The 12,926-nt window shown below is 41.8% G+C and overlaps 1 protein-coding gene across 1 annotated transcript; it reads left to right on the forward strand.

The window, feature by feature from the left end:
* Window positions 1-5,881: 5,881 nt before the first annotated feature.
* Window positions 5,882-12,683, forward strand: LOC124677550 (protoporphyrinogen oxidase 2). The gene is made up of 16 exons (XM_047213533.1): window positions 5,882-5,989; window positions 6,319-6,384; window positions 6,497-6,547; window positions 6,643-6,699; window positions 7,001-7,086; window positions 7,363-7,399; window positions 7,504-7,569; window positions 7,784-7,824; window positions 8,798-8,930; window positions 9,902-10,090; window positions 10,265-10,339; window positions 11,101-11,227; window positions 11,396-11,504; window positions 11,576-11,650; window positions 11,814-11,920; window positions 12,153-12,683. Exons 1-16 carry the CDS (start codon window positions 5,987-5,989, stop codon window positions 12,257-12,259), a joined length of 1,329 nt encoding a protein of 442 aa, XP_047069489.1. The 5' UTR covers window positions 5,882-5,986; the 3' UTR covers window positions 12,260-12,683.
* Window positions 12,684-12,926: the final 243 nt, after the last annotated feature.

The following is a 12,926-nucleotide window of genomic DNA, read 5'->3' on the forward strand; positions in this document are numbered from 1 at the left end:
GTATGAGAAAAATATAATGGTACATAGGAATCAACAAAGAAGACATAAACAATGACAAGGAAGTTAAGAACTCACATCCTCCAAGAGAGGGTTAGAGGAGCTACTCAATTGGAGAGTAGGCTCCGGGATGATCTCCGTCCTTGCCCTTTTCGACAAAGGGGCTCGGGGGCTTGAAGGAGGAGTAGCAGTGTCGACGTTCGTCGAGGAGGCGAAGTTTCTTCTCCTTCAACCGGCGTCTCGAGGCGACTAATGTATGTGACGTACTCGTTCGAGCAGCCACATCAGCGGTTGGTACCTCTTCTTCCTCATCACTACAAGTAAAATGTCGACAATATAACCAGCAAGATAGACACGAATGTTCAAATAAAAAAAAAGAGATAAAAAAAGAACTTACGAACTGATGAGGGTCCCGAGATACGGATCATAAGTTGTCTTCTGCGACGAAGGATCAGTTTCCTCGGGTTTGGAGGTGCCGGAAGTTTCGGCGTCACCCCTTTTCCTTTTGTTCTTTGGGGAAACAGCAGGAGGAAGGGATTGCGTCGATTTGCTGGCTTCAGATTCTACTTCCTTTTCATAGGAAGCCGCAGATTTGTGAGAACCCGCGACTTCACTTTCATGAAGAGAAGAACCTTGATTGTCTTCAGCAACGATAGCTTGTTCTTCGACTTCTCCATCCTCAGGAAGGGGAGGAAGAGAAGCCATAGTAGGATGGTTCTGCAAAAAATAGCAACAAAGGAAACATTAGCGAGATATCAATACAGTGAGATGCAGGGAACATTTGGAACAAGATAAAAATTCGAGAAGACAAAATACCTCGGGGAGAGGATTGGTGGAGCTGTATGGTTCCACGCGGCAAGAGGAAGGAACAGAATCTTTCTTGTTTAAACGAGAAATTCTTCGAATCAGCTTCTCCAAGTCCTTTGCGTAAAGATCACCTGGAGAGCCTATTGGCGTCGTTTCCACCGAGCATATGTCCAAAGGGGATTTTTGCGAGCCCGAAGAGGCTGTACTCTAATTCTAAGAAAGTAGGCGGTGATTTGAACACCGAGAAAGTTCTTTGCCTCGAGTATTTTGAAGGCCGACGAATACGAGACATAAGTGCTTCGTCGCCTTTTCTCTTCTTCGGAAGCTTCGAGCATCCCAGGAGCGGCGGCGTTGAATTTTGGCATTTCCATCGAAGGGGATTATGTTGTGCTCCACAGAGTTGGCACTTTCTTCGTGAATGTAGAGCCACTTTTTGCGCCACCCTTGAACAGAATCGGGAAATTTGACGTCGAAGTATTCAACGTCAGTTCGGACACAAATAACAACGCCGCCTATGTTATAAGAGGCGTTGCGAGAGGCATTGCGGCGAAGAAGGAAAATGCGTTTCCAAAGAGCCCAATTGGGAGGGACTCCAAGGAAACATTCGCACAGCGTGATGAAAATGGAAATATGGAGGATGGAATTGGGGGTCAACTGGTGTAGTTGAATCCCATAAACAAAGAGAAGGCCGCGGAGGAAATCGTGAATAGGGGCAGAAAGGCCGCGGATGAGGTGATCAACGAAACTAACCCGATACTCCATTGGAGGGTTGGGGTAGCTTTCTTCGGCTGGGAAAGCGGATGGCGTCATCTTTCTTCATCGGGCCAAGCTTCTTCATCGGGTTGAGGTCTTGGTTGGAGATTTTAGATCTCTCCCGAGTCAAGATCTTCGGCGGCCATTGCGGATTCCGGAGTGCTTGTGGCGCGTAAGTCGCGTGCGTGGTGGCATCAACGGCAATGGACAAAGCAATGCTTGAGCGTGCGGAAGATCAAACGGAATTGGGCGCAAGAGAAGTTTTTGCAGAGGGGAACAGATGTGCGGCGCAAGCGAAGAACTGGACCGAGGTTGAAGAAAGGTTTATATAGGGTTCGGATGAAGCAGTGCACCGTTGGATGAAGAAATCGTGTGGTGAAAAAAGGATCTCCTAGATACAAGGGTAAAAAGGTATTTTTACTGGAAAGGACCGGAACGGGCGTTACCGTACGTGCGCCGAGAAAAGCGGAGGACGTGTGTCCCCCACTTGCACGACGTGTCAACGTGGTAACAGCGGACCCACAAGGCAGAAAAAATCCCAATTATTGACAGAGATGAAGAGATTTTGGCAAAGGAAAATATGTCGACAAGAAAAATAAAAAGAGAATGGCGACAGGGTAAATCATTTGAATACTTTTGAGCCTTTGATCAAATACAAGTTTTTGCCCAAATGCTCGGGGGCTACTTTGGAAAAATAGAAAACTTCGAGTATGACAATATAGAAATGGTGAGAGCCTATGACCAAATCCAAGAATTTGTTCATAGCCTCGGGAGCTACTCCCATCGGGAGCGCTGGTCGCGCACCCGATAAATATAAAAATATCGAGAAGGATTATAAATATAGCGGCAAAGGATAATAATCTGTGGAGCCTACACCCAAGCACAAGTTCTTGGTCATAGCCTCGGGGGCTACTCCCATCGGGAACGCTGTTCGCGTGCCCGATGAATTTTTTCAAAAAATAGAGAAACGAAGTGAGTATATTTCGAGTTACCCGGATAACTCTACATATACTCCCATCGGGAAGACAAAATAAAGTCATCAAATATGACTCAATAAAATGTGCTATTCCAAAGGCGAAAAGCACTCGACAATATATTCTCGGAACGCCAAAGTTGCGATCAATTTCTCGAATGCCGCAAATTTGCGAAGGTAAGACCCCGGATCCGTTCTGCTGGGCGTGGCATCGCCAAAGACTGCGCTCTGCTACTTTTATCCGTATCAACGGATACGAAGAAAAATCCTAACGGACGCGTTAGGTACCCGATAAATTTGATCGGGACTCGACGGAATGGTAAGACCTTAAGCGGCACTCCGTCGAAGTTTACACCGGTATCCCGAGATCATGTCCAGGGACGTGATCTTGAAGTAGGTTTTTGCGGATTGCCACTAGAGCGAGTTAACTAGTACCCGATCCGTCGGATGAACTAGCCCCAACTACCGTTATCCCTGTACAATATAGAATTTTATGTGAAGAAGCATAAATAAGAGCTCTCGAAAAAATATAAACGAGATGAGATTTCCCTTGACTCGCGATTCAAGCAAAATCTCGGGGGCTACTCGACATAGGCATCCCAAATGGGCCTGCCAAAGATAGTACCCGGAGTTTACGAAGGCCCACTACCCGAAGAATAAGAAGATTCGAGAGTCCAAGATATATTAAGGAAAGCTAGAGTTGTAATAGGAAGAGTTATTTGTAATCCGGCGGGATGAGTTAGAAACCGTCCCGGACTGCGTAACTTGTACAAAACGAAACCCTCGGCTCCACCTCATATATAAGGGGGAGTCGAGGGACAAAAAAGGATGGAATCTACTGTCAACATAACCCTAGTTTTCATAATCGCCGAGTACTTTTCGCCTAAACCTTCGAGATCTACTTGCCCTCTACTTCTAGCAAAACCCTAGTCTACAATCTGTAGGCATTGACAAGTTAATCCTTTGTCAACACTATAGGGAGAGATAAGAGGAACACATACCCTAGATCTACCTTATTTGAGTGGCTAATCCTACAGAAAAACAAGGAAGAAAACAGCCGAACCTCCCTCCCCCTCGCCGCCGGCCACAGGGGTTGCCGGAGATGAGGGTCAAGGAGGGGAGGGGATAGGGGGAATCGCCACAGGGGCAGTCTCCACAGGGGAAAAGTCCGAACCCAAACGAAATAGTTGTGAACTTGTAATGTGACGATCCGCATGTTATTTGTTATGCAATTGTATCTCGGATGACCCTATGTTATTTACTTTGAACATGGATTTGTACTTTGATGACAATATGTTAATTTTTTTTAACATGATCCGCATGTTATTTGTTTTGCAATTGTGTCATGAAATTTTTCTTATTTGTTTTTCGTGTACTTACATATGAATTCTTCAAATGATGATTCTGATGACGATATAGACATGTATTATCTCCTAGCGGCTTGTATTGCAGCAAAAGAGGGTGAAAATGCACCTTATGTGGCTAGAACAATCCCTTTGATGACATGAATACACTGGGTTGAGAAAGAATGAAGAATCCAAAGAAATTCTACCGGTGTTTTAGGATTAGGATGAGGAGGTCAATTTTTAGAATGTTACATGAAACTCTTGTTGCTAAATATGATCTACAGTCAACTTCTAAGATGTCCAGTATGGAATCACTAGCTCTACTTTTGTGGATGTTGGGGCACCTGAGTCGAATAGTCAAGCCACATATCGCTTTGAACGTAGTGTTACTACTGTCAGCAAGAAGTTTCATGAGGTGTTAGACTGTGTAGATCGTATGGCGGGTGATTACATTAGACCCCATGATGCTACTTTCACCGAAATTCATGATAAAATTAGACAACCAAGATTTTGGCCTCATTTCAAAGATGCCATTGGGGCAATTGATGGAACACATATTCCCGTCTTAGTTGCTGAGAAGGATAAGATAAAATACACTAACATAAAAGCCTATACAAGTTAGAAAGTCCTTTCAATATGCGATTTTGATTTAAGGTTCACATTTGATGTTCGTGGATGGCCTGGGTCCGCTCATGATACATGTGTATGGACTGATGCTCGGCCTAGGTTCGCCAATTATCCACATCCTCCTCATGGTAATCCTTTCGCATATTATGTACAAAAAATATGTGCCCATAAATAGAACAATTATGTCATGATTTTTTTGCTACTCGTAGGAAAATACTATCTTACCGTGTATCCCAATAGGACTACCATGTTCCGGAATCCCAGGGTGCGCCTCCTCAGAACATGCAGGAGAAATTCAACCATCTTCATCCATCTCTAAGAAATGCCATTGAAATAGCATTTGGTGTTCTGAAAATGAAGTGGCGTATTCTGCTTTCCATACCATTTTCCCCCGAGCTGGAGACGCAAACGAAGATCATCACCGCATGCATGTGTTTGCATAACTTCATTTGCGATAGTAAGCAATATGATGGTCATTTCGACGAGATTGAGCGAGACTCGTATATCCACGGGGATAGTGCATCTTATGTCGGTGGAAGCACTTCATCTTCTTCTGATAGTGTCATGGGTGCACTGCGACACATAATTGCTGAAAGTTTAGTTATCTAAGAAGCTTTTGTTATTATAATTTCCGCAAGGACTAAAAGATGTTTTTTTTCCATGTGATGAATTGTAGGATGTATGGTATCATCTCATCGGACTATTGATAACGGTATTTATCCATTTCTACCTCATTATGTACTAGCATACCCATGGTATTACCAATTATTTAGAGCACATATAAAATTTAGGGCCGTTATAGACATTTCACAGCTCAACACATCAAGCCAAATACCCAACATACAAAAAAAAACAGTATGACTATGAACCAGCTTCTATAACCTTCTCTCCACTACAGATTCTTCCCAAGGTTTTCCAAAAACTAGCTTCTCTGAAACTAGAAACCGGGGGCTCTTCCCGTTTGGACTTTGGACGTGACTAGCCTCTCCCCGCACCAACCTACTCCGCGGCTCCGATCGGCGACAGCAAACGAGCGTCCCTCTCCCTCTCCTCATCCAAATCCCAAATCAAATGCTCACTTCCGCCACCACCCCCTCCTCTTCATCCCACGCCTGCACCCGTCCTCGCCGCACCGCCTCCGCGCGCGGGCGCCGGCCCCGCCCCGTGCTCGCCATGGCCGCCTCCGACGACCCCCGCGCCGCGCCCGCCAGGTCGGTCGCCGTCGTCGGCGCCGGCGTCAGGTGAGCGGCACGATTCCGCCCCCCGCCCGAATTCTGATGGTTCCGTGCCTGTGCGCGTGAGGTGTTTGACGGAATGGCGGTGCTCGGTTCCGCCGGTCTGTGCGTGCAGCGGGCTCGTGGCGGCGTACAGGCTCAGGAAGAGCGGCGTGCGGGTCACGGTGTTCGAGGCGGACGACCGGGCCGGAGGGAAGATACGGACCAACTCCGACGGCGGGTTCCTCTGGGACGAAGGGGCCAACACCATGGTGAGCCCATTTTTTGGTCGTTTACTTGGACTCTGAATTCGTGGAGTATTGTGCGTCGGTACTTCTGTTCTGTATGCTTCGGAGCTCCTACTGTGGCATCAGTCAAAGGCTCGAGCAAACCGATCAGCCTGTGTACATTATCGTGCTGTGCTCCATGTCGCGATTGCTAAGAAGGGTGTGACTGTTGTGTGACACTGGTCTCCTGGTGGGGCATGTAGGGCGTGTTTGGACATGGAGCAGACTCCTCTCTCTCCTTGTTCGAATTTGAAATTGAATTGGAAGCTAGAAGATCAGTTGTTGATGACATAACCTGCTTCTCTTACCTGCAGACCGAAAGTGCACTGGAGGCTAGTAGACTAATCGATGATCTTGGCCTCGAGGGCAGACTGCAGTATGTATGTGCCAATGATATCTCTTTGTAATAATTAATTAATTGTGTTTGCGTTCTGCTGTATTGTTACCTGCTCCAGTTTGTCACTTGCTTGATAAGTTCAATGTCTGTTTCAGCCTAACTCCCAGCACAAGCGCTACACTGTTAAAGATGGAGCGCCAGCACTGGTAATAGGTTTTTGATCTAATTCATGCATCTGCTGTACTATTTTTTTTCCCTTTTGGTACCCCACTTCTGAATATTCTCCTTTTTTCTTCTTAAGATCCCCTCAGATCCCATTGCGCTGATGAAAAGCAGCCTTCTATCTACAAAATCAAAGGTATGGTCTGCTATTTAATATTGACTGCTACAGTCTACAGAAGATGCAAAACAGTGAATTACTAGCTCCGGCTTGAATGTTTGTTGTCAGTGTCACTGGTCGATAGAGATGCATAGCAAAGTAGAATCACCTTATCAAATGCTTATGTTGATGCCCATCACCATGACCTGAATTAGGGATTCACTTATACATTTGTACATTCTCCAGAACTTTGTCACTTTGAAAGGATTTTGCCCTTCAAGTTTCATTGTCAGTATCATGTTATATTTATTTTCATCAAAATTATTTCCTACCCTTGCAGTTCAAGTTATTTCTGGAACCATTTCTCTACGAGAAATCTAGCACAAATAACTCCAAGAAAGTGTCTGATGAGCATATACGTGAGAGGTGAGCCTTCATACTTGGTGTTTTACATTGGTGTAGATCTCAAGTGCGAAACATATGGAGTAATAATACATATTTTTCTGGAACTTGGGTATGGAGTAATAAACTATTTCCCTTGTAAGAAAATGTTGAGGACTTGAGAGGTCATTCAGTGATTTTATATTATCTGCATGTTACTTTGTGTAGGTAGAAGGCAGATATGCATAGTGTGCCTTTGTTTCTTGTGTGCAATAGTTTGTTAATGAATAATTGATTTTCCCTGTTTTGACACATTTTCAGTGTTGGGAGCTTCTTTGAACGCCACTTTGGAAAGGAAGTGAGTTTTTCCTGGACAAATCTTGAATAACTAGTCATATGTAATCAAAAGCTCTGCAGTTCATTGTAACAAGACATTGGTAAGAATTTCCTTGTTTATTACAGGTTGTCGACTATCTTATTGATCCATTTGTAGCTGGAACAAGTGCAGGAGATCCTGAGTCATTATCTGTAAGTTATTATTGTGTCATGTCCAACTATTTGCGTTAGTTAGATATATATATATATATTTATTTTCTATTTCCATAGTAAACATAGTTTATCTTGTTTTATGTGTGTACACAGCATGTGCCCTTCTCCCATGTGATGTGTGTTTAGTTTTGATAGGCCATATCACCTTGTTAATGCAACTGTGCTGGCTTTGAGTAACAATTGTCTTCTGCAGATCCGTCATGCATTTCCAGCGTTATGGAATTTAGAAAAGAAGTAAGTTTGTACATTTATTCCATTTGCTGCATCCCTTGTCCACTTCTACGTTTTCATTATTTTTTGTTTCCGAATTCTTGTGTTTTCTATCTGCTGTTCATTTTGTATGTAACTGCATACACATTCAAGGAGTGTCAATTCTACATGTCAGGATTGTATTTTCATGACATTCCCGTATATCCTTTTTTCTCGCATCGTTTTCATGGGTTCTGCTGTTAGCCTGTTACTACACCATCTTCTCTTTCCTTGTTGATTCTCGTGAATTGGCATTGGCATAATTACTTTGTTTTTCCTCCTCGTGGCAACAAAGTCTGATTAATTGGCTTTGAAGTAGAACTGAACTTTTGGGACAAACATTTCTTAATTAGCCCAGTAATATAAATCTTCTTGAAGTTGTATCTATATTGTAATTTTCATTTTCTACTGATGGTGCTATGTATATTATCTTTGGCAATACAAAGTGTCAACCTAAATTATTGTCAATATAAAAGGCTATGACACCATTATTCAGAAAAATGCCTGCATTGATTGTATCTGGTCTGAGAAGCAATGGCCATCAAACGTAGTGAGTACCTACCCGAACCATGAATCGTCGACAGGTGCTAAACTATCAACTTGCTGGAGCTTATTTGGATTTTTTTCTAAAATTTACTATACTTGATGTATATCACTCTCTGATACTTAGATAGATAATTCTGTTATCATCTGTTGAAGCTTCAAAAGGCAATTAAAGAGGTGCAGTGGTAGACCACTGGAACTACTTTGGTTAAAAGTTTGTAATCTGCATCGGCCATGATAATAAGCATTGCACTTATCGTGTCCAAACAGACCTAGCACTTTCAACTTGACATTTACACTGCAGCATCTTGTTATCATAAATGAGGATAGCAACTTTTGTCTTCCCAGTTATGTTTTTTTAATCTTTCCCTTTTTCCTTTCAAATCTGTTGTTCATGCTCCTTCAATGCTCTCAGGTATGGTTCTATCATTGCTGGTGCCATCTTGTCTAAACTAACAGCTAAAGGTGATTCGACTAAGAAAGGAAGCGCTGTATCAGGAAAAGGAAGGAATAAGCGGGTGTCATTTTCATTTCATGGTGGTATGCAGGTATTCGTATGATGATATCCTGTCATTTTATTTGTTATTTGTTAGTGCCAAAGATTTCAAAGCAAACCCTATTAACTCTGTGCCATTTAAAACCGATGTGTTCTAACTTTCTAACTAAAGTAATGGTTATTTCTGTGGCACTCAAGGATGTATATTCAGTCAGCGAACTAGCATCACGGCTTTAAGGCCTCTCACAAGTCAGAAAGCTGCGGTGATTTGTATAATTGTATCCATTGTCCAGCTTAGCGATATGTTTACACCCTGCCACTAGGCAACGCTCAGGCACTAGGCGATGGACAAACGCTTCGCCTAGGGCATAAACGGAAGTCTAGGCAGGGCAACCAAGAATTTTTCTTCCTCATTAATAAATCATGCCATAATTCACGAACGAGCTATATGAGCATTATTCTAAAGGTAGTTATTACAAATTTACACATTTACATGCTCTAAATTAATGTGTATTTACATATAATGACCCACATATACACTTGCTGGTGTAAACTATGCCCGCCTAGGCTACGCTTAGGGCGCTTAAGCGTCGCCTAGGCACTAGGCGAATGCCAACCGCCTCGCTTACGCCTAGCTTTTTTTTCAACCTTGGTCAATGCTCAATTTTTATTGACTTGCCACAGGTTTATTAGCTTGAGGACAGTAAATTTAAGCTATGTCAAACAAAATACCAATCATGTATCCAAGTGTATCTCTTGATTATATTTAATATCATAGCAGTCAAGATAAGAAATCTGACATAATGAGTGAGCCAAAGGCAGCTACAATAAAGAACGAGTTAAATATCACCAAATAGTTGCATTGTACTAATGATGAATCACACATCATGCATGGTCAAACGGATGCATTACTCATCTTTCTGTAAGCAATGTTGTGATACCCTGCCCCACTGCATGGTGACATACCGCATGTCTTACTATTTAACATCTTGTTTGTTAAATTTTATGTTCACTGATTTTCAGACACTAGTAGATGCACTTCACAAAGAAGTTGGAGATGGTAATGTGAAACTTGCGACACAAGTGTTGTCATTGGCATGTAGCTGTGATGGACTCTCTGCATCAAATGGGTGGTCAATTTTTGTTGATTCAAAGGATGCTAGTAACAGGGAGCTCGCAAAGAACCAACCCTTTGATGCTGTTATTATGACAGTAAGAAACACTCATCTGCCCTCCTGTTAAGTTCATTTGATGTGTAATCTGGCAAATTTGCTTCCTGCTGATGTGTAAAATTTGATACTACTTCAGTACTCAGGACAGGCTATTATGACGGTTAAACATGTGTGTAAACCAAATTATTTACCCCTTGCATTTTCTCCTCTTCAGGCTCCACTGTCTAATGTCCAGAGGATGAAGTTTACAAAAGGTGGAGCTCCCTTTGTGCTAGATTTTCTTCCTAAGGTCAGGTTAGGATCACCAGTGTAGATTAACAAATCCAATGGTTTATATGGTTGTGCTTGCAAACAAATTGGTGCTAGGTGAAATTCCTCTTAGCGGCTTTGATGACATTCTTGTTTTCATGACCCACAGTGTATTATATGAGTCATTGCTAATACCTCTATCACAACGCACTTAATTTCTTATGGAGCTATCAAAGTAGTAATTAGTAGTGATGTGATGTGTTTCAGAAGGCAGCCAGATATATTGGACCCGAAGTTCACAAATTTGGATTTTCGATGTGGGTGTTCAGTAATGCATGCAAAAGTGCTTGCACTTTAATAACTTCCTGGAAAAAAATGAGCTACATAGATGATTTCTTTGCAGAAATGACATCAAGGGTGCACAGTACTGACTTACCAAATGTACCATACTTTATTTTAATGACATGAATACAGAATTGGAGTAAAGATAGTTTTACATTTCTCCATTGCAAAAGTGGTCCTTGATTGTTAAATTTTATATGATTTTGATTCCCATAATGGAACCATAACTTCTTAAGATGCTTTGTTGTACTAATTTCACTATTATTTCATATTTTCATTTGGAGAATACTTTAAATTATTGCAACATACTACTTCTAGAGCCTACGAGCTATTGTATCACAAGTTTACAGTTATGACTTATGGGATGGGTGACTCTGATTTCGTCTCATGAAATACATGTACGTTTTCGAACTCTACATGTATAGCAGAATCCTACCTTAATTGATATTTATTATGCAGGTGGATTATCTGCCGTTATCCCTCATGGTAACAGCTTTTAAGAAGGAAGATGTCAAAAGACCCCTGGAAGGATTTGGGGTGTTGGTACCCTATAAGGAACAGCAAAAACATGGTCTGAAAACCCTTGGTAGGTTAGCTCAGCTATGAATTGCCATTATGTACACAAAACAACCTTGCTATATCAGTTTACTTGTACTCATGTTTTTGTTAACTCTGGTTCATAGGGTTTAGCTCCACATTTTTTTCAGAGAACATAGCCTCTACATTGTTACACATGTGACTGTTTCTTGTATAGGAACCCTCTTCTCCTCTATGATGTTCCCAGATCGAGCTCCTAATGACCAACACTTATTTACAACATTCGTTGGGGGAAGCCACAATAGGGATCTCGCTGGAGCTCCAACGTATGGAATTTCTATATGTTGAATGTTATGCTTATTTTTAGGTGGATCATTCATATTCTATACTTCTGCAGGGCTATCTTGAAACAACTTGTGACCTCTGACCTTAGAAAGCTCTTGGGTGTAGAGGGGCAGCCAACTTTTGTGAGGTAAGTGTCCAAGCGTATTGCCTTAATAGTAGAAGTCATTGATATATGTCCCATTTGAGCTTGTGTTGTGGTTTGCTATCTTCTAGGAATTTTTGAATTTCCGTAAAATAAAAATTACCACTACATGCTCATTAATTTAACATGGACATTCTTCATTACACAGACATATACATTGGAAAAATGCTTTTCCTCTGTATGGCCATGATTATGATTCGGCATTGGAAGCTATAGGAAAGATGGAGAGTGATCTTCCAGGGTTCTTCTATGCAGGCAAGTCAATAAAGGCACCATATTGTTAATTTGTTATTTGTTTCCATGAAAATGTAACTCCATGCCTTCTTGGTCTGCCGAAAATGATGCTCTGATAAAAGAAAACATGCATTTGCATCTCATTAGTCTTGTTGGAGTTCTCTAGAGCAAACCAGAAATAGTAATGCCATTAAGTAACACTATTATCTGATGTTAACTTAAATAGTCATTGAACTTTGGTTATGTCTTACAGGAAATAACAAGGATGGCTTGGCTGTTGGAAATGTTATAGCTTCAGGAAGTAAAACTGCTGATCTGGTGATCTCGTATCTTGAGTCAGGCATCAAGCGAGATAATTAACACCCAAGGTATCTGATGTTTTGTAGCATTGGCAGACTATTTTGCTCACTTTATGTAGATTGAAAACGATAGCACCGGTTGGAATCTCTTTATGAAGCTTAACCATTAACCAATAACCTGATATCCACTGTCCAACTTGTGTAAAGATGGGCAAGGAGTGCAATATAATTCTGGTGGCCTGAGGCGCACTTATGTTGTTTGGAACAGTGATCCTTTCTAAAAAGGCTTACATTTCGGAACGGAGGTAGTACATGTTTTGACAACAGAAGTTACTAACTTGGAATATTTCTGTCTTTCCGAGAATACATGATATGTATAATTTATCAAGTTGAGATTCTAGCAATAAAGCCTCCAAAGTTGCATAGAGCTCAAGAGTTTTGTTGGCCCTCACACGTTTGGGTACCCGTGCAAGGGTTTTGTGGTGCTCGATATTTTAAGAATTTTTGTTGAAACAACATTCATGTAACATTGTATTAAATTTCAGAGATATTTGTCTTTATTTTTTTCTTGGATGGTGCAATAAAGTTTGACTTGAAATTTTGCAGCATGGTAGATACATATTGTGTGATGTGCTGGTTCTCTTCAACTTTTCGACAATTCCTAAACTAGTTTACCGAGTTTGGGTGCACTGGGTGCACCAGGTATGTTCTGTTGCCCCTTTGAGGCT

This window comes from Lolium rigidum, chromosome 7 (genome assembly GCF_022539505.1).
Source record: "Lolium rigidum isolate FL_2022 chromosome 7, APGP_CSIRO_Lrig_0.1, whole genome shotgun sequence".
In the NCBI taxonomy this organism is placed as follows: Eukaryota; Viridiplantae; Streptophyta; class Magnoliopsida; order Poales; family Poaceae; genus Lolium; species Lolium rigidum.

Coding starts and splice junctions, on each gene's coding strand:
- LOC124677550 (XM_047213533.1), top strand. Junction 7,825..8,797: donor TTATGGAATTTAGAAAAGAA/GTAAGTTTGTAC, acceptor CAATGCTCTCAG/GTATGGTTCTATCATTGCTG. Junction 11,505..11,575: donor GATCTCGCTGGAGCTCCAAC/GTATGGAATTTC, acceptor ATACTTCTGCAG/GGCTATCTTGAAACAACTTG.